The sequence below is a fragment of the Opisthocomus hoazin genome, chromosome 16 (assembly GCF_030867145.1).
Source record: "Opisthocomus hoazin isolate bOpiHoa1 chromosome 16, bOpiHoa1.hap1, whole genome shotgun sequence".
Taxonomy (NCBI): Eukaryota; Metazoa; Chordata; class Aves; order Opisthocomiformes; family Opisthocomidae; genus Opisthocomus; species Opisthocomus hoazin.
The window spans coordinates 15,436,582-15,454,866 of record NC_134429.1 but is presented as its reverse complement, the minus strand read 5'-3'; the positions used below and the strand labels follow the sequence as shown (position 1 = coordinate 15,454,866).

Below are 18,285 nucleotides of genomic sequence, written 5' to 3'. Positions count from 1 at the left end.
GTTGACAGAAGTAAGATGTTTTTTAATGCGTAGGTCAGATTAAAGCATGATGCTTTCAACCACCACAATAGTTGGGATTATTCAGCATTTTTATTGGCTGTCCCAGCCAGGAGCCCCAGGATTGAGTAGACTTGGAGACTGGATGTTCCCTGGCCTTGAAGGCCCGCGGCTGGCGAGGCCGTGCTGGGAAGCTGTGCCTGTGCTGATGATAAACAGAGGCCATCAGTCCCCAGAGCTGTCAACCTGTCACTTTCCAGATGCATTCAAATCGTACAAGAACCAAATGTTGTCAAACACTATATTTGTTTAAGCATGCAGAATTATTTTCATTAATTGGTATTTGATTTTTGTCTTGCTTGCACCTGCGCGAGATGCTAATTTTAGAAAATCTGTACAAATGCCTAGCTTTCTTCAAGTAACCCTTTAGTTATGCGTGCTCTGTTCAGTTAGTTCAACGCTTGTGAATTGTACTGATGGAAGTTCTGCCCTTTTGTGTTCAGCTGGGCTTTGGAAAGAGCATGCCTACAAACTGCGTGTGGTTAGATGGTCTTTCTACAAACGTTACGGATCAGTATTTAACTCGACATTTCTGCCGATACGGGCCTGTGGTAAAGGTAGGTGGGAGGCTTTGGCGTGTGGTTTGAAGTTGTTACTGTCTGCCTTTCTTCCCATCCTGTCCTTTCAACCCCGACTGTCCAGGGCTTTATAGCTCAGGTAGAGAAATTCTCTCTGGGGCGTAATTTGGCCGACAGGGCTCTGTAGCTTTGCATGCTGTTGATCCAATACCTAGAGCAGTCGCTTCTGGTGCTTTGAAAGCAAAGCAAAAAAAAAAAAAAAAGTATTTTGAATGAGCCGAGATAATGAGTATTGGAAACTATTTGTTGCTCTTGTGCAGTACAGTCTCTCCCCAACAAAATTTCTTTAGAAGGCTAACACTGGAGGAAGAGCAGTCTAATTATGTAGTTGAACTGATGCATGATAATTACATAATTAGCCTTAACTGTTGTTGGTTTTTTTTTTCATTAGACCAAAAAACGACTTTGTAAAAGCAGATAGGATAGTCACACTGGCAAAAGTACGTGAAAGAGAATGTCAGTGATGGTGCAGCATACCCATGTCACACAGTGGGAATGCGTTACCTGCCCTGCTGTGGGTCGGTGCCAGAGATTTATGCACGTGCTTAAACTTAAGCACGTGAGTTGTCCCGAGTATTTGTTGGATGTTGATGCGCTTAAAGTTAAGCAACGTGTGTAAATCTGCGTGGGATCAGGGTCTTGCCTCCATAAAGGATTTTTGTGGGTTTGTGTTGCAGCTTTGACTTTCTTTATTGTAGCTGTTGTTGCCTGAATAATAAGTTTGTGTTGCTAAAGGAAGCTAATATTTGGAAATTGGGCATTTAGCAACTGACGAGTGGTACTGCAGACTGTGATAACAAAAACCGTTTCCATTTTGGGATTCAATGTTCCCGTTACCTTTTTTCCCCCCTAAAACACATTGGGAATTTTTCAAAAAACTGTAACAAAGAGAAACTACAAAACTCAGTCACCAAAGGAAAAAAAAGAAAAAGTAAAATACAGAAAAACAAAATAAAGGCATAATATACCTCAAGCCACAATATCCACATTTCAAAGCAGTCCCGTGTCCTTTTATTGTCTCTTCATTACAATATGCCTCATCAGAAAAGCCTGGAAATTTACCTTGCTAAAAATTATTTTCTTACTGGTATCCTCATGACTTAGGATTTTGTTGGGACTGACATTAAGTCCTGTGGATGAGGCTCTTATTTGGTTTTTGTTTTGTTTTTTTGTTTTTTACAGGTGGTGTTTGACCGCTTAAAAGGCATGGCCCTGGTTCTCTACAATGAGATTGAATATGCACAAGCAGCTGTAAAAGAGACCAAGGGGAGGAAAATCGGTGGGAATAAAATTAAGGTGTGCAGAATGACCTCCAAAACAAAACAAAAAAAGAGAAACAAATTGTATTTAGGCCTTACCCTTTCAATGCTGGCATTTGCAGACTGCCAGTCAAAAGGAGTACTTAGCGGGACACGTACGTCCCAGATCTGAAAGGCTTAAACTATTTTTTTATACTCGGCTTATCAAGATGTTAGGGTGCCTGGAACTGTTACTTACAAAGCCTTTTCCAGTATTCTGCCGTTTGTTTCGCTGAACTTGTCTCTCTAAGCTCCTGAGTGTTGGTGTCCGTGTTACTACCTCACTTACCCGAATCCAAGGCAAGGTTTTGTCCGTTTTCATGTTAGAAAAGTGAAATCTGAGGGTGTGAGTTCCTCCAGCGTAACACGTGGCTGCATTTCAGCTGCTCGCTGCAGGTGTCCGGGCTCGGCCTGGCTGAGGCGATCAGCAGTGGCTTGCACGCCGTGGTCGTGGGGTACGGCAACCCAAGCATGCAGTCTGCTCTAGCAGTGGCAGCTCCTTCCTTGTAACAGATTTAAACATTTACTAATTAAAACCACTACTTAAAAAATAGATAGAAAGTACTTTTTCCTGGAGCGACACTTCACATTTACAGGGATGCCTTGGATTTGGGTGAATGTGGTAATACCTGTTAACGACTGTCCCATCAGTTCCACTAGTTTGGGACGTGAGGTGTCAGCCAACCCTCTGAATTATCTTCCTCCTCCTCCTTTCTTCTCTGCTAAAGAGTGGGTAATGATTTCCAGCATGATCTCTCATCTGATGTATTAACCGAGCAACTTCACACCCGTTGGGGTTAGGAGTTGGATATACTGTAGAGTCTGAGCATGGTGGTTGAGTATAAGTAACCTTTATATGCAGTAAAATGTGTGGTCATTTAAAAGTTTCATATCTTGTGTTTGTGGGTTTTGCTACTTAGCGACTTGGAAAAAACAACACCCTAAAGGGTGTATGTCTGCGCTCCACTGCTGTGGTTATACAAAGGTCGAAGATGATTTAAAAAAAAAAAAAAAAGGAAATAGAATGTTAAAAATACTGCATTATGTGGCATACATGTGGTTAAATCCATTCTAATCCTTAATTTTTGGCATCAGCTATGCCATTAGCTGCTTAATATTGTCACCCTTGCCTAGAAAGCATGAACTCTTCGCGTAGCTAGAATAGGGAGCTGCAGTTCCAGAGGCTTGGTGCCTTTCCCGTCCCTGCTGTTGCCTTGCTGTATAATCCTGGGCAAGTAACGTGGAGTCTGAAATAGGCTAGTAATACTGCCCTGCTGTAGCACTGCATTGAGATGAAAGGGACTTCGGAACTTAATTGGAGTTGTAGTATTGAAAATGTCAATACCACGATAATAATGTGTATTTTACTGCTGGTTTACTGAACAGAAGCCTCTGGTCTGGTAGCTACAGCAGCATACCCTGGTAAGGCATGGTTACATAGCTCCACGCAGCTACGCCGAGTTGAGAGAAAGGTTTTTATTCCTGGGGATGTCCTGAGGAGCGTTTGACCTTTTTTTGTTAAATATTATCATCCCCATTTTCAGTTCTGCTCCCCTGTTCAGACTGCCACAGACAGTGAAATGTTGTCAAAATGGGAGGTTTCTCTTGCTGAATGTGATTTACCCTTTATTTTTCAGGTGGATTTTGCAAATCGAGAAAGTCAGTTGGCATTTTACCATTCCATGGAGAAAACGGGTCAAGATATCAGAGACTTCTATGAAATGCTGGCAGAAAGAAGGCATGTGCTAATACCTTTATTACAGTCTTTTACTTTTCCGGCATCATCTTAAGTGCAATTAGATTTTCTTCAGGCTGTAATTATTAAATGAACACTTGTTTTTGTTCTTCTCAACTTTATCCCCCTTCTTAAAGTTTTTTAAACCACATTTTAGCAGATTTTTAATGTCTTTTACCTTTTTAGTATTTTTTTAAAAACAAATTTAGGTGCTCAGGCTTAAACCGTGCAGATTAAAGCAGACAGGATATCACACATCTGAAGCGTATGGTTACTGAAATTCATACTGAGGTGGAGGCTTTGGCTGTCTGCGTGATCGATGTGTTTGGTATCCAGTTACTGTGGTGGGTCACCGGGACACAGTTGTGAGTCATTTGTCATTTCTTCGGAATGTGGAGAGTGGCTTATCTGTAATGCCTCCCCTACCCTCAAGAGAAATCTGTGTGTTCACAGGTGTGTATGCAGTCTGATAAACGACTGCTGCTCATCTGCTGAGCAGAGAGTAGAACTGGGTCTTTCACCTACCCCTTTTCAACAGTTTAGTTTATTAACTTGATAACAAAACACAAACGAGGCTGCAATTTATTTTTTTCCCCTGCTATTTGACATGAAAAATGTGTTTTACCTTGATACCCTTCTGCAGCGTCTGTCGTGACGGTGCCTGGCCCTTTTGCACGGGCTGCACAGGCTGGTGTGCCCCTGGCACGGCCACCAAGCTCTGCAGACCTGGCTGAAAGCAGCTGGGCTCAGAAGCACTCCACATTTTGTGCTTTTTTTTACTCCAGTGGCTGAATAAACATCCGTGTTTTTATTACTGATGGCTGTGGTGAAGGCTGAAAAGGGAAGCGCTTTTGTGTGGGTGCATTTTTATTACCTTCAGAGGCTGGCTTAATTGTTAGGGTTCTGGTTTATCTATGAATAAGCCCAGCGTGACACTGATTGTACCTGTGCACTAGATAAGTTTAATGTTTTTTTGTAGCAAAATGTATTGGTCTAACGTACATGCAAAACAGCCAGATATAAAAGCAAGGAAGGTTTGGAAATTGGCAATCAGGATTTGCATAATAGAAATAAATGTGTGCATTCCCCAGCCCTTGCCAGATGTTGTGATGTGCCAGCAGCAGTCAGTAGTAATTTCCTCTGAACTACACCAAATTCAGAAAAGAGAAGTGCATTATGAACGCACAGGCGTCAGCTGGGCTCGTCTTCACCATGAAATAATTCTGAGTAGAACACTGATTTCTGGAACAGCGTGATTCTTGGGTACATGTTAGTCTTGTTTTTCCTTTTCTGTCGTGATGCTTACAGAGTCATTACGAGATACTTAGGAATAATGAATCACGGGGTGATTGAGTGAGCTCTGCAGCGAGTCTTGTAATTCTGCATCTTCTAGTCAGCCTCCGAGCTCCTCCTGCCAGCTCGCGGTCCCTTGCAGTGATGCTAAGATCTGCGTTAACCAGGTTCTCTTAGCTGTAGCCAGTCTAAATAGGACCCAAAGGAAAAAAAACTGAACAAAAAATGCGATTCATTTTTTTAACTTCACAGCTGCCTTTCACAATGACCCACTTCACTTGCAGAATGAGGTTTTTGTTTTCCATCTTTTGTTTCTTTGTGTTCTTTTTCAATTTTGTACATTTCTTAAAATGTGGAGCCTGTCGGCTTTTAACATAAAACACAAACTGTGACGCCAAATAACTGTATGTGAAATAGAGTGTGCAAAGCACCCTGTAATGGTGGAGAATCAGAGTGCCAGCTCTGTGCCACCCCTCTGCCACAGAGGCAAGTCCAGTGTTACAAATGGCTTATGTTTGCCATGTGGAGGTATTGAGATCATAACATTAATTGCTTGACTTCCTTTGCTGAATGCTTCCCGTGAATTCACCTGCTCTCATAAACAACCTGATTTTTTTGTTGACTGGGTCTGTAAACAGACAATGTCAGCACATCACATGCAGTGAAAGAGCCAATTTTGGAATGAAATGATCACTTACAGGGTTTAGCGTTTTTAAAGAAATCTTATTACCACTTTACTGCTTAGTAATGGAGAGGTTCCAGCCTTGAGCCTTGATCTGCCTCGTGTTTTCAGAGGTCGATTTCAGATTCCTGAGATGGGGTGGTCTCCACCGTGGCAGACTGTGCGTGGGTGCACAGGTGCTGTGTGGGTTTTACCTGAATTTAATGCGATACTTGAATTTGGCAAAAACAAAGCAGTGAGGCTGATGAAAAGATAGTTGGCAGAGCTGTCGCAAAATGACCAATTAACGGCATATGGTAATTGATAAGGTAATAAAGCATTTAACCACTGCGCACCGATTCATTGTTGTGAAATCTCTGTGTGCAGCTGTGTACGGTTGCCTTGATGTGCGCATAAAGAAATTATCACGAATTGATTCCGCTACATAGCAAAGAACGTGGTAGCGCAGTACGTTGGTTGAGAAGGAAAACTAATTTGTTTATTCGTATATTTAGTAGAGATGAAAGAAGAGGATCTTACGAATATGCCCCTGATCGTACTTACTACGAGACTGTTCGGACTCCAGGGACGTATCCAGAAGATCCTCGGCGCGAATACCCAGCTCGAGGCAGAGAATTTTATGCGGAGTGGGATCCCTACCAAGGAGACTACTATGACCCACGATACTACGACGACCCACGCGAGTACAGGGATTACCGAGGCGATCCATACGAGCAGGACATAAGGGAGTACAGTTACAGGCAGCGGGAGAGGGAGAGGGAGCGGGAACGGTTCGAATCCGATCGGGACAGAGACCACGAACGGAGACCCATTGAGCGGAGCCAGAGTCCGACGCACTCCAGGCGTCCACAGAGCCCTGGAGCGTCTCCCTCCCAGTCGGAAAGGCTGCAGAGCGATTCGGAGAGGAGGATTTATAGCAGGTCATCGGATCGCAGCGGCAGCTGCAGCTCTCTGTCTCCTCCACGATACGACAAGCTCGACAAAGCCCGCGTGGAACGTTACGCAAAAAACGAAAAAACGGAGAAGGAGCGTGCTTTCGACCAAGAGAGGGTCGACAAGGAGAAACGCTTGGTGAGAAAGGAAAAGCCGGAAAAACTAGAAAAGGAGAAAACCGATAAGCAAAAACGAAAAGCAAAAATCCATTCGCCCAGCTCTCAGTCTTCTGAAACGGATCAAGAGAATGAGAGAGAGCCTAGCCCTGAAAAATTGAAGGGCAACAGTAAACAAAGCAAAGAGAGAGGTGACAAAGAAGGGACAGCTAAAAACCGCCTGGAACTGATGCCCTGTGTCGTGTTGACCCGAGTGAAAGAAAAGGAAGGGAAAGTTATTGATCAGCCCGCTTTGGAGAAACTGAGAGCAAAGCTTGATAATGACACTATGAAGTCCCCACTTCTTGAACAAAAAACACAGACATCTCAAGCTGAGCAAACCAAGTCTGATCAGTCCAAACTGGAACCTGTCAGAACCAAGGTACAAAAAGAGAAGGCTCTTGCCAGTCACATAGAAGTGGTGGATAAGGAGGGAAAACTGAAACCCAAAAAGCACTTGAAGACAGAGCAAGCTTCCGAAGGGGCCAACGCGGTAGATTTAGACAAGTTGGAGGCTCGTAAAAGACGTTTTGCCGATGCAAATCTGAAGCCTGACAGGCAAAAACTGGAAGTAAAAAGAAGCAGCCAGGATGAGGAAGATGCACGCACGGTTTTGAAAAAGCAGCTTGATGCAACGGCTTCGTCTAGAGAAGCGACGGTGTTAAGGGAAGGAGAATTGGAGAGGAAACCCCTGAGGAAGGAGATGCTTAAAAGGGAATCTAAAAAACTCAAACTGGAAAGACTTATTCCTGTTACTAGTCCCAAAGAAATTCAGGAGACTCTTAATGTTGGTGGCATTGGCATGCGTCCCACCCTAGATCTGCAGGCGAGGCTAATGGAGGCAACCGATGAACCAGCGGAAGTTCAGGAACTTGCTTCTAAAAAACTGAACCCAGTAAAACCCCAGCACAAACAGGTACAGCTACTAGATGACCAAGGAACAGAAAGAGAGGACACAAGGAAGAATTACTCTGGTGTTTCTGAAGACACACCTGACCATAAACTTGGCCAAGAGAAACCTCAGTCAGCTGATACGGAGGAGAAAATTGGCATTGACATAGACCACACGCAAAGCTACAGGAAACAAATGGAGCAAAGTCGCAGGCTGAAACAGCAGCTGGAAATGGAGATTGCAAAGTCTGAGAAGTTTGGCAGTCCAAAGAAGGATGTGGATGAATATGAAAGACGGAGCTTGGTCCATGAGGTGGGAAAACCTCCGCAAGACGTCACTGATGACTCTCCACCGAGTAAAAGGAAAAAAACTGACCAGTTTGACTTTGAAATTAGCACTAAAAGAGAAAGAAATTACAGAAGTTCTCGTCAGGTGAGTGAGGACTCCGAAAGGACGTCCTGTTCCCCTAGTATCAGACACTTCCCTTTCCACGAAGATGACGACACGCTCGATTCTCCAAGGCTAATGCCGTTAAAGGAAACCAAAGAGTCGCCTAAAATAGAAGAAAAGGGTCTTTCGTACTCCAGCATGACTGTGAGGGAGGAGTCGCTGAAATTCAATCCTTACGATTCCAGCAGAAGGGAGCAGATGGCAGAAATGGCTAAAATAAAACTATCTGTACTGAGTGCTGAAGATGACTCGAGTAGATGGGAAACCCAAGTGAAGCAGGAGCCTGGCAGAGTAGATATCAGCTTTCCAAGCAGCATTGTCAAAAGAGACAGCATACGCAAGAGGTCTGTCCGAGACCTGGAACCCGGGGAGGTGCCTTCAGATTCGGATGATGACAGTGAAAACAAACCCCACTCTCCGAAAGCCTCATCCTTGTTAGAGAGTTCCAGGTTGTCTTTTTTATTAAGGGACAGAGAAGAGAAGTTACGTGAAAGAGAGGAAAGACTGTCAAGTTCCTTAGAACGAAACAAATTTTACTCTTTTGCGTTGGACAAGACAATCACACCAGACACAAAGGCCTTGCTTGAAAGAGCTAAATCTCTCTCTTCCTCCAGAGAAGAAAACTGGTCCTTTCTAGACTGGGATTCAAGATTTGCTAGTTTTAGGAACAATAAAGACAAAGAGAAGGTTGATTCGGCTCCAAGACCTATTCCATCTTGGTATATGAAAAAGAAAAAAATCAGGACCGATTCAGAAGGTGGAAAACTGGATGATAAGAAAGAAGATCATAAAGAGGAGGAACAGGAGAGACAGGAACTGTTTGCTTCTCGGTTTTTGCATAGTTCAATCTTTGAACAGGACTCCAAGCGCCTGCAGCATTTAGAGAGAAAAGACGATGATCTCGACTTCATTTCTGGTAGGTTGTACGGGAGACAGTCTTCCTCCGATGGGACTAACAGCGCAGCTGATTTGGTGCAAGAACCGGTGGTTCTCTTCCACAGTAGATTTATTGAACTAACGCGAATGCAGCAGAAAGAAAAGGAGAAAGATCAGAAACCTAAAGAAGTGGAAAAACAGGAAGATAAAGAAAACCGGCCAAAAACACCAGAAACAGTTCCTGAGAGTAAAGAACCAGAACATAAAACTTCCTCAGTAGTCGGTCCCTCTTCGGTCGCTGTCCTGCCACAGGAGCCAGTGTCAGTTGCTTCCGAGAAAGTAGCGAATGAGAAGGTAGTGGTGGAAACAGCTACTGTAAAAGAAGAAAAATCGTCTGAACCTGCTTCTACAGCAGAGGAGCAAAAACCTTTTCCTGAACTTGCTGCTTCTGTCAAAATTGAACCACCCGAGCAAACCGAATCCCCGCCAGTTGTAGAAGCTAGTAAAGAAGTTGTTGCTACAACCCTGGCACCGGAGGAAGACGCTGTAGCAACTGAGCATCCTTCATACTTGGATACCAAGCCTCCTACTCCCGGAGCTTCGTTTTCCGAAGCAGACGTAGGTGTAGAAACAGAACCCGAAACTGCCCCATTGATTCCACCTCCGCCCAAGCTAGTTCAGAAGTCCGATGAGGCTGCTGAACCTAAAGAAGAAAATCCTCTGCCTTCTGCCAGCACTGATGCTAGCGCGGGTCAAAAGGTGGAGGCGGCTGCTGAGGTCCTGCCGCCCGTTTCCGACAATGATATGGAAGTCGAACCTCCGGTTGTTGTAAAAGACAAAAAGTCCTACAAGAGTAAACGGTCCAAGACTCCCGTGCAATCGGCTACAGCTAATGTCACGGAAAAGCCCGTCACGAGAAAGAGTGAAAGAATTGACCGTGAAAAACTCAAAAGGTCGAGCTCGCCTCGTGGGGAGACGCAGAAGGTTTCCGAGTTGAAAGTGGAGGCGGAGAAGGTGTCAAGGAATGCTGCTAAATCCCCTAGTTCTGCTGCAGAGCCAGAAAACGTGGAGCCAAGCTTGCCGATAGGCCGGACTAGGCGCAGAAACGTAAGGTCAGTCTATGCTACCACGGGGGACAATGAAGGCCCATCTCCGGTGAAGGACTCTGTGGAGGTCACTAGATCCACCAGGAAGAGAGGGGAAAAGGAACCACAGGAAGCAGTGACAACTGTTCCTACGACCCCGAGGAGGGGAAGACCTCCGAAAACCCGCCGTAAGCCGGAGGAGGACATATCTCCAATAAAGACAGAACCAGTACAGCAAGAGGTGGAGGAGGCTGAAAGTAAAGATGCTGTGGAAGCTCCTAAGCCTACAGAAGGTTGGAGGTCTCCTAGGTCCCAGAAGCTGACACACAGTCACTCGTCAGCTGCTACCAGCCAACAGGGGAAGAAAGGGAAGAACGAACCGAAAGCCGACACCTCGACTGAATCTGAAGATGCTGCTGAAAGAAGCGGTCAGGAATCGAGCGTTGGTGACAACGGTAGTAAAGCAAAAGCCACTGAGAAAGAACCGGCAGTGAGTGAGCAGAAACGTGATAGGAAAGAACTGGATGTGGAGAAAAACCAGCTAGAAATCCCCACGATTGAGATCATTGAGAAGAAGCCAGTGCCAGAAAAGGTTACGAAATCCAAAAGAGGAAGGTATAAAAATACCAAAACTGTCGTAGATAAAGCATCCGTGTGTCTCAAAAATGTAGAAATACGCCTCAACGTGGACGAAGTCAAGGGCGCCTTGCGGCCAACTGAGGAGGAGGCAGAGCCGGTGGCGGTGTCACCAGCCAAAATGAAGAGCCCCCCAAAAGATGACATCTTGCCACCCCATTTTGCGAAGAATGAGGTAGAAGATTCATTCCCCGAAACAGAAAAAGAGGTGGTGCGGGAGCCAAAGCAGTCCCCCGAAGCAGCCCAATTAGCAAAGCAGATCGAACTCGAGCAGGCCGTGGAGAATATTGCAAAACTCACCGAAACTCCTCCGTCGATTGCTGCCTACAAAGAGCCGACGGCAGACGTGCCTGAAGTTCGTCAGGAGGAGGACGGAGATAAACCTGCGCATCAGGCTAGTGAAACAGAGCTGGCAGCGGCTATCGGCTCCATCATCAATGATATTTCTGGGGAGACGGAGAGCTTTCCTGCGCCCCCGACGTATCCCGCTGAATCGGAAGCAGAAATCCCCGCAGAGCCCTTGGTGTTACCGTTGCCTCGGGAGGAGATGGAGCCCGAGACGGATCAGGCGGTGAACAATATCCTAGAAACTGAGGCTGCCGTTGAGCCTGCGGTGCAGCCGGTTCCTGGCTCTGCCCCATCGGTGGTAGAGACGGAGAGCAAGGAGGCCGAAGTCAGCTTCAGCGAATCTTCCAACTCTGCGCAGGAGGCCGAGACCTTGCAGGAGGCTGAAGTTGCTCGGAAGGAAAAGGGCCGTCAGAAAACCACGCGGCAGAGACGCAAAAGGAGCACGGGTAGGAAGGGCGATGCTGCTGAAGTCAACACCTTCGAGCCAGAGAGGGTGCAGAGCAAGTCACCCCCTGCCAGCGAAGTTAAGGTGAAACCCGAAGAAGCCCCCAAGGAGGAAAAGCAAACTAAAACTGCTGCTCAGGCATCTGCGGAGCCAAGCGCTTCCGACACCAGCAAGGCTGCAGGCCCTGACATTGTCGTGGCCACTCATGAAGCCATCGCCGAGAGCAGCACGTCTCCGAAAGCGCCCGCTCCGGCTCCTCTGGACCTGGCTGCCCCGCCAGTTCCCCTCGATGAGGGAAGTCAAGGCGGGTTCAAGATACGGTCGCCCATAGAGAACGCGCCCATCACGCCACCAAGCGCCCCAAATGCAGCCGTTCCTGCTGTCCCTCCGGCTGCAGCAGTGGCCAAGCTGCCCACCCCGGTGCCCGCCGCGATCGTCCCCCTTCACTCTGGCTCTGCCAAGGTGCCGGAGTGGATGGTAAGGCATGAGGAACCCCGTACCCGCTCCACACCACCTCCCGCTCTCCCCCCGGACACGAAGGCGTCGGATATCGATACGAACTCCAGCACTTTGAGGAAGATCCTCATGGAGCCCAAGTACGTCTCTGCGACGAGCATAACCTCCACGCACGTGACGACGACGCACGTCGAGCCGGTGAGTGCGCCTCGTTTGGAGGAGGCACCTCTCCACCCTGCGGTAGAGGCCATAAAACCGGTTTCGGAGGAGAAACCGGCAGTTCCCACCACCAACACCTTGGACCCACCGGTGGCCGAAGCACCGGTGTTCAGTGAGAAGGAGAAGATAAGTACGGTGATTGCTCCCAAAGCTACTTCTGTTATAAGCAGGATGCCCCACAGCATGGATCTGGAGGAGGCTCCGAGGATCACCTTGGTGAAGCAAGCTCCCCAGACGCAGACGTGTCTCGTCAACGCCCCCTCGCCGAAATTCAAGCAGAGGTCGAGCACAAATGATAACAGTAGGTTTCATCCAGGATCGATGTCCATTATCGAGGAGAGGCCTGTAGAGACTGGGTCCAGTCCGGGGCTGCGGGTGAACACCTCAGAAGGCGTAGTGCTGCTGAGTTACTCGGGGCAGAAGACGGAAGGCCCTCAGCGAATCAGTGCCAAGATCAGCCAGATTCCGCCAGCCAGTGCTGTTGACATAGAGTTTCAGCAGTCTGTATCCAAGTCTCAGATTAAACAGGAGCCGATCACGCCATCTCAGCCAACGCCGAAAGGCTCCCAGACCTCGACGGGCTACGGGACTGTTTCCACCCATTCCTCTTTGGTACTAGGAACACAACCCTACAACACGTCGCCCGTCATCTCCTCCGTTAAACAAGAGCGCACTGCACTGGAGAAGTCCGACTCGTCCCACCTTTCTGTCCAGACGCCAGCGTCTCAGCCCAGTAAAGTCCTCACGCAGACTGTAAACACTCCACCTGTACTCGTCCACAACCAGATGGTTGTGAACAAAAAACTGTCCGATCCAGCTGCTCTGAAAGTGGAGACCAAGACTCTGCAACCCTCCAGCTTGAGTCCTGGAGTCAGTCCTCACCACCCTTCCCTCTCTGGGAAAATACATTCGGAAGCAAACCACGTCAGCTCGGGGCCCAGCACCCCAACCGACCGGGCTATTTCCCACTTGGGGGTCACCAAACAGGAGCCGCACTCACCGCGTACTAGTGGGCACTCGCCGTCACCATTCCCCCGGGCTTGTCATCCCGGCAGTACCTCGTCTCCGGCTTTATCGAGCAGTACCCCAGTCATGCTGGCGCCGGGAATTCCCGTTCCTCAGTACATATCCAGCATGCATCCCGAGCAATCTGTTATCATGCCCCCTCACAGCGTAACGCAGACTGTATCCCTGGGCCATCTGTCCCAAGGCGAGGTGAGAATGAACACCCCTCCCCTCTCCAGCATCCCCTACGGCATGCGCCCGGAAGCGCTCCACTCCCCCAGAGCTGCTCTGCAACCCCAGATAGAGATCAAACCTCAGCGATCCAGCACGCCCCAGCCGGCTCCCATACGAGACATAGTCATGCCTCCTCTGTCTTCCCAGCATGGCCCCGAGGAGGAGATGCACTACCACCACACCACGGTGTGCAGGGGGCCAGCCCCCGTTCAGTCCGACGTGCTGGTGATGCAGCCGGATTACCGCATGCACCCCACCAGCATCCGGCTCGACCAGTACAACGTCCCGCGGGACGTCAGGATGATCATGCACCCGCACATGGCCGCCGTGGGCGAGCACCACTCGGAAACGAGACAATCCCGAACGCCTGAAGGGGCTGTGAAAACTCCCCCTGTCAGTAAGACCCCGCAGCCGGGGAAAGAGACGCCAAAATCCTCCGACGGCAAGATGGCACACTCTCCTCACAGCGAGCCCCGGCTCCTCAGCGTCCCCTCCAGCAGCCAGCTGCCTGGACTGCCTTTGACGCAGCCGGTGGTGGTACCGCACGGGGTGCAGATCATGCACCCTGCGGGGAGCTCCTTTCACGATTATCGGTCTGTGTATGGTGACATGAGGAATTACCATACGGCGGCACAGCTCGGGCATCCTCAGTTCCCGGGTGCCTCGCCAATTGGGTTGCCTTCCCGGAGCATGACCCCATCTCAGGTGAGAAATAAGAGCCTTTCTTCTTCTACCTGAAATTTGGAGCGCTTTGAGCTAATTGCAGCCCTGGCGCGGCGCTGCATGGCCACAGGAGCTGAGTTTAGCTCTCTGTGGTTAGTCTCCAAGCCTTGCCTAAGTTCATATCACAAGAGGAGTGATTTTTATTTGGGAAATGGGGTTTGAACACTGCTTAGCATTAAAGAAGGCTAAAAAAAGCCCATTTTCTGAACTACTCCAGGACTCCAACCAGCAAGTGTGAAGCTGCCTACAGGTTTCTAGACATAGAGGTGTCAGGGGGGGAGAATCATCAGCATCGAGGTGGCGCGTGGGTCAGACATCCTCGGACGGATGGCGTGGCTGAGGATGGGGTCGGGGTGGGGTCCAGGGGATGCGATTTCAGTTCCTGGGTGGGAGAGGCTGCTGGGGTGGATTTGGAAGGGGAGGCTGGTGCAGGCACCGCCGCAGCAGGGCTGGTCTGGTGGTTTGGAGACGGACTCAGATTTCTCCACCAGCAATCTGGTGGTGTCCTGGCAGCCTTAACGTTGAATTAGCAAGTTCTGGTACGTCCATGGCCTAAAATCCTCCCTTTTACCCCCGCTGCCTGCTTCCCAGGGTCTGTCGGAGGGCGAACACTCGCACCCCACCCAGCCAGTACGCAGCAAGACCCCTCAGATCCCCCAGGATCCCAAGGGCCCAGCGGCAGCAGGACCTGAACAGAGTCACCACCCCACTGTAAATAGGCATGCGGCACCGATAGACCCTCACGTTCACCTTCAGAGGGCACAAGCAGACACGGGCCAGACCTCCTACCCTTCGCCCGTCGCCATTTCGATGAAACAGGAGCTTCCGTCACCGCACCAACCTCAGGCGGTTCCCAAGCAATCCTTGTTTATCCCCACGACGTCGGGTCCCGGAGCCCCGCCGGGGCTGCCCCTCAATCGCCCCGAGCCCCAGTCTGCTCTCAAACAAGAGCCGTCTCCTCACCCCGTTTCGCAGAGACCTGTGGATATGGTTCAGCTTCTGACGGTAAGCATCGCTCCGTCGTCTTCTCCTGGCCAAGCAGCCTCACGCTCCTCGTCGGGGAGAGATGATCAAGTTCTGTATCGCTCGGCTCGCTTGTGGCACCAGACCTGACCTCTCTTGTGTCAAATGCTTCAGATGTGGAGGAGGCGATCGATTGTCTCCTTTCTGGGCTGTTTCTGTCCCCCGTGAATTTTAGCCGTGTTCACGTTTACACGGCGTTTCCTGGAGTCTCAAAATTAAGGTGCTGGTAGTGCCGAGCAGCCGCGTTTTCTCTCCCTGTTGTTTAATACAGCCTGCAGGTGCAGGCAGGCGGTGCTGCATCGTTCTTAGAGCCCGCTGTTTCTTGGGAAGGTTTTCTTCAGGGGCAGGAAACAGAGATACGATGCATTTAATTTAAAGAAAAAGAAAAAAAACTCTCCCAAAGCGTGCAGGCTGAGGAAGAGGAGGCAGATAGCGAGTAACAGGCACTGATGAGCAACGGAGAGTTGCGTTCAGCGCCGAGTGTTTCCCGCATAACCTTGAGCAGCCCTCCTGCCGCTGCTGTTCCTCGATTCTCCCATTTGTAAAAGAGAAAAATACCGTTTTGGTAACGGCCCTGCTTGCCTCGTGCTGTGTGGGAGACTGAAAGATCGGGAAGTGCTCTGACGCTGCGATGGAGGGAGCCACCCAGGCGCCTCAGCCAGCTGGAAGAACAAGGGCTGAATTGCTGCTTTGGCAGGAGCGGTGCGTACGGGGGGTGACGAGATGTTAGATCTGTGCTGAGTCCTTAAAGCAGTGCGGCGGTGTCTGCATTACCTGTGAAAGCACCAGAGCCAAACGGGGTTTCAGACCCCCCTCTCCTTCATCTACATTTAATATGTCTTCTCCCTCTCTTGGCAGAAATACCCGATTGTCTGGCAGGGCCTTTTGGCTCTAAAGAACGACACGGCCGCCGTTCAGCTCCACTTCGTCTCCGGTAACAACGTCTTGGCGCACCGGTCCCTGCCGGCACCGGAGGGAGGGCCGCCGCTGAGGATCGCCCAGCGCATGCGGCTGGAGGCGTCGCAGCTGGAGGGGGTCGCGCGGAGAATGATGGTGAGGGGCTGGGACCGGGTGAGGATGCGCCGCTGGGGAGAGCCGAGGTCTGCGTGCTGAAAGCTGCTCCCGGAAACTTCACCTCTCGTTGCTTCGGTCACTTTATCTGGGGAGTCGGGTGAAAGCTGCGCCATTCCTGCGTCCCGGAGAGCGTGAGACACGGATTGCGAGTCGCGAGCGATAGGTGTGCTGTGTTCGTGGAACAGGGAATGGCGGAGTTGGGAAGCCTTTGGAGTCACCCATCCCTGGAACGAATTCCTGCTGGCTCTGACACGTCGGGGTGAGGCGGAGAGCGGGATCCAGGCGGCCGTGGAGATCAGTAGCTGTCACCGTCTCCCGGCCGAGCTTTCAGCACGTCTTTTGTAACTTTGAAGGGGTTCAAAGAGAGGATTTTCCACTGCGGGTAACGAATGCGTGTCAGGAGCGAGCCTGTTCCCAGCAATCGTCTGACTGAACTGCTGTGTTTGCTTTCCAGGTGGAGAGCGATTACTGCCTGTTGCTGGCCTTGCCGTGCGGCCGCGACCAGGAGGATGTCGTGAGTCAGACGGAGTCGCTGAAGGCTGCCTTCATCAGCTACCTGCAGGCTAAGCAAGCCGCAGGAATCATCAACGTTCCCAACCCCGGCTCTAATCAGGTATTGGCGGGGAAAGCCCTGAAACGCCGTGGATAAATGGATAGATAACGGGACCTGCCGCCTTCCACCCTAGGGCTGTGCTTAAGGTTGTAGCTGAGCTGCCTGGTTTTATTACTGAAACAAAACCCCCACGTGTACCGTGCTGGCTTCTGACGTCGCCGATCGAAACGCACCGATACGATCGATACCGTGACTGGAGATGAACTGCAAAGCCAAAAAAAACCCCCCAAGCGTGTGCTCAGTCTGTTCACAGCCCTACGTCTTCGGCTGAAGACAAACCAGACCCATTTTCCAGATCTTTTTCTGCGCTGGAAGTAGTCTTCTGGTTTCTTCCTCATGGCAGATCTGGATTTTTCCAGGACCCCTGGTGTTTTCTTGCTCTTTGCCACATAAAGACAAAACGTTTGGCTTTGGTGATGGGGAGCGTTTATTCCAGCTGTGTTGCTGCCTCGGATCAAACGGAATCTGTTCCCTGGGTGTGAACAGCCCGCAGCGAGCCGTCAGCGCTCGCAGCAACCGCTGGAATGAGAATTCGTGGGAGGGGTTTTGTGTTTTGCAATAAAACCAGCCAGCTCTTGCGTCCCTGGTGTGGAAAAACTCCCCACCTCGGGAGCCGCACCTGCACTGCTGAGCAGCCTCTCCTTTCTCATACGAGCGCGCCGGGTTACGAGCCTTTAAGCTCCCCAAAAATCCTCCAAACGTCCCATTTTAGGACATTTCGGGCCAGCCCTGGCCCTGCTGTGTCTCTCACCCGCCTGTCTTTTCTCCCTCGCAGCCTGCCTATGTTCTGCAGATCTTCCCACCCTGCGAGTTTTCGGAAAGCCACCTGTCCCGCCTCGCCCCGGACCTCCTCGCCAGCATCTCCAACATCTCTCCTCACCTGATGATTGTCATCGCGTCGGTATGAGCTGTTTACCGGTTACTGACTTTTATTATTATTTCTTTTTTTTTTTTTTTCCAAGGCCCTGCAGCAAAAAAAAAAAAAAAAGCCCACAAAAACCACACACACACACAAAAAATTAAAATAAAAATAAATAAAAAGAGAGAGAGAAAGGAATGGAACAAGAAAATGCTGCCAGACTACCAGCCTCCTGCCCTAACCGGCCTCGATCAAACTGTCGCTGGGTAGCGGCCCCGCTGCCCTGTATGTTTACATATTGCTTTAGCTTACGGACAACTGATGCACTCAGCAGGCGGACTGGTGTGGGGTTTCCGCCCCTCCTCTTGGGGAAAAGAGAAAGGAGGGCTTATTTTTTTTAACAAAAAAAAAAAAAAAAGGAAAAAAAAATATAATAAAAAAAAAAGAACCTGAACTGCCTTTGCACTAAATTAGTGACTCGGACCTTTGCACAGTTTGGAGACACGCTGTGACGTTCTGGATGTCTTGACACACGTTAACACGCGCCGTGGACTAAACGCAGGACCTGGGCACCGCTGCCGCACCCCGTGGGTCAAGGAGCATTTCACACATGGTC

General features: G+C 49.6%; 1 protein-coding gene across 5 annotated transcripts in view; it reads left to right on the top strand.

Annotated features, from left to right (window-relative positions):
• The window catches only part of SPEN (spen family transcriptional repressor), a 67,763-nt gene extending 49,478 nt beyond the window's left edge, over window positions 1-18,285 (top strand). Inside the window, exons 8-16 of one of the 5 annotated variants that reach the window (XM_075437099.1) lie at window positions 501-614; window positions 1,818-1,931; window positions 3,571-3,671; window positions 6,141-14,082; window positions 14,692-15,105; window positions 15,982-16,176; window positions 16,652-16,810; window positions 17,586-17,711; window positions 18,164-18,285. In XM_075437099.1, the coding sequence (XP_075293214.1) occupies window positions 501-614; window positions 1,818-1,931; window positions 3,571-3,671; window positions 6,141-14,082; window positions 14,692-15,105; window positions 15,982-16,176; window positions 16,652-16,810; window positions 17,586-17,711; window positions 18,164-18,181 (9,183 nt within the window). In that variant the 3' untranslated portion in view covers window positions 18,182-18,285. Of the gene's footprint in view, window positions 1-500; window positions 615-1,817; window positions 1,932-3,570; window positions 3,672-6,137; window positions 14,083-14,691; window positions 15,106-15,981; window positions 16,177-16,651; window positions 16,811-17,585; window positions 17,810-18,163 lie in introns of those variants that run through there. The other 4 variants (XM_075437098.1, XM_075437102.1, XM_075437103.1 and 1 more) reach the window with 4 other exon arrangements.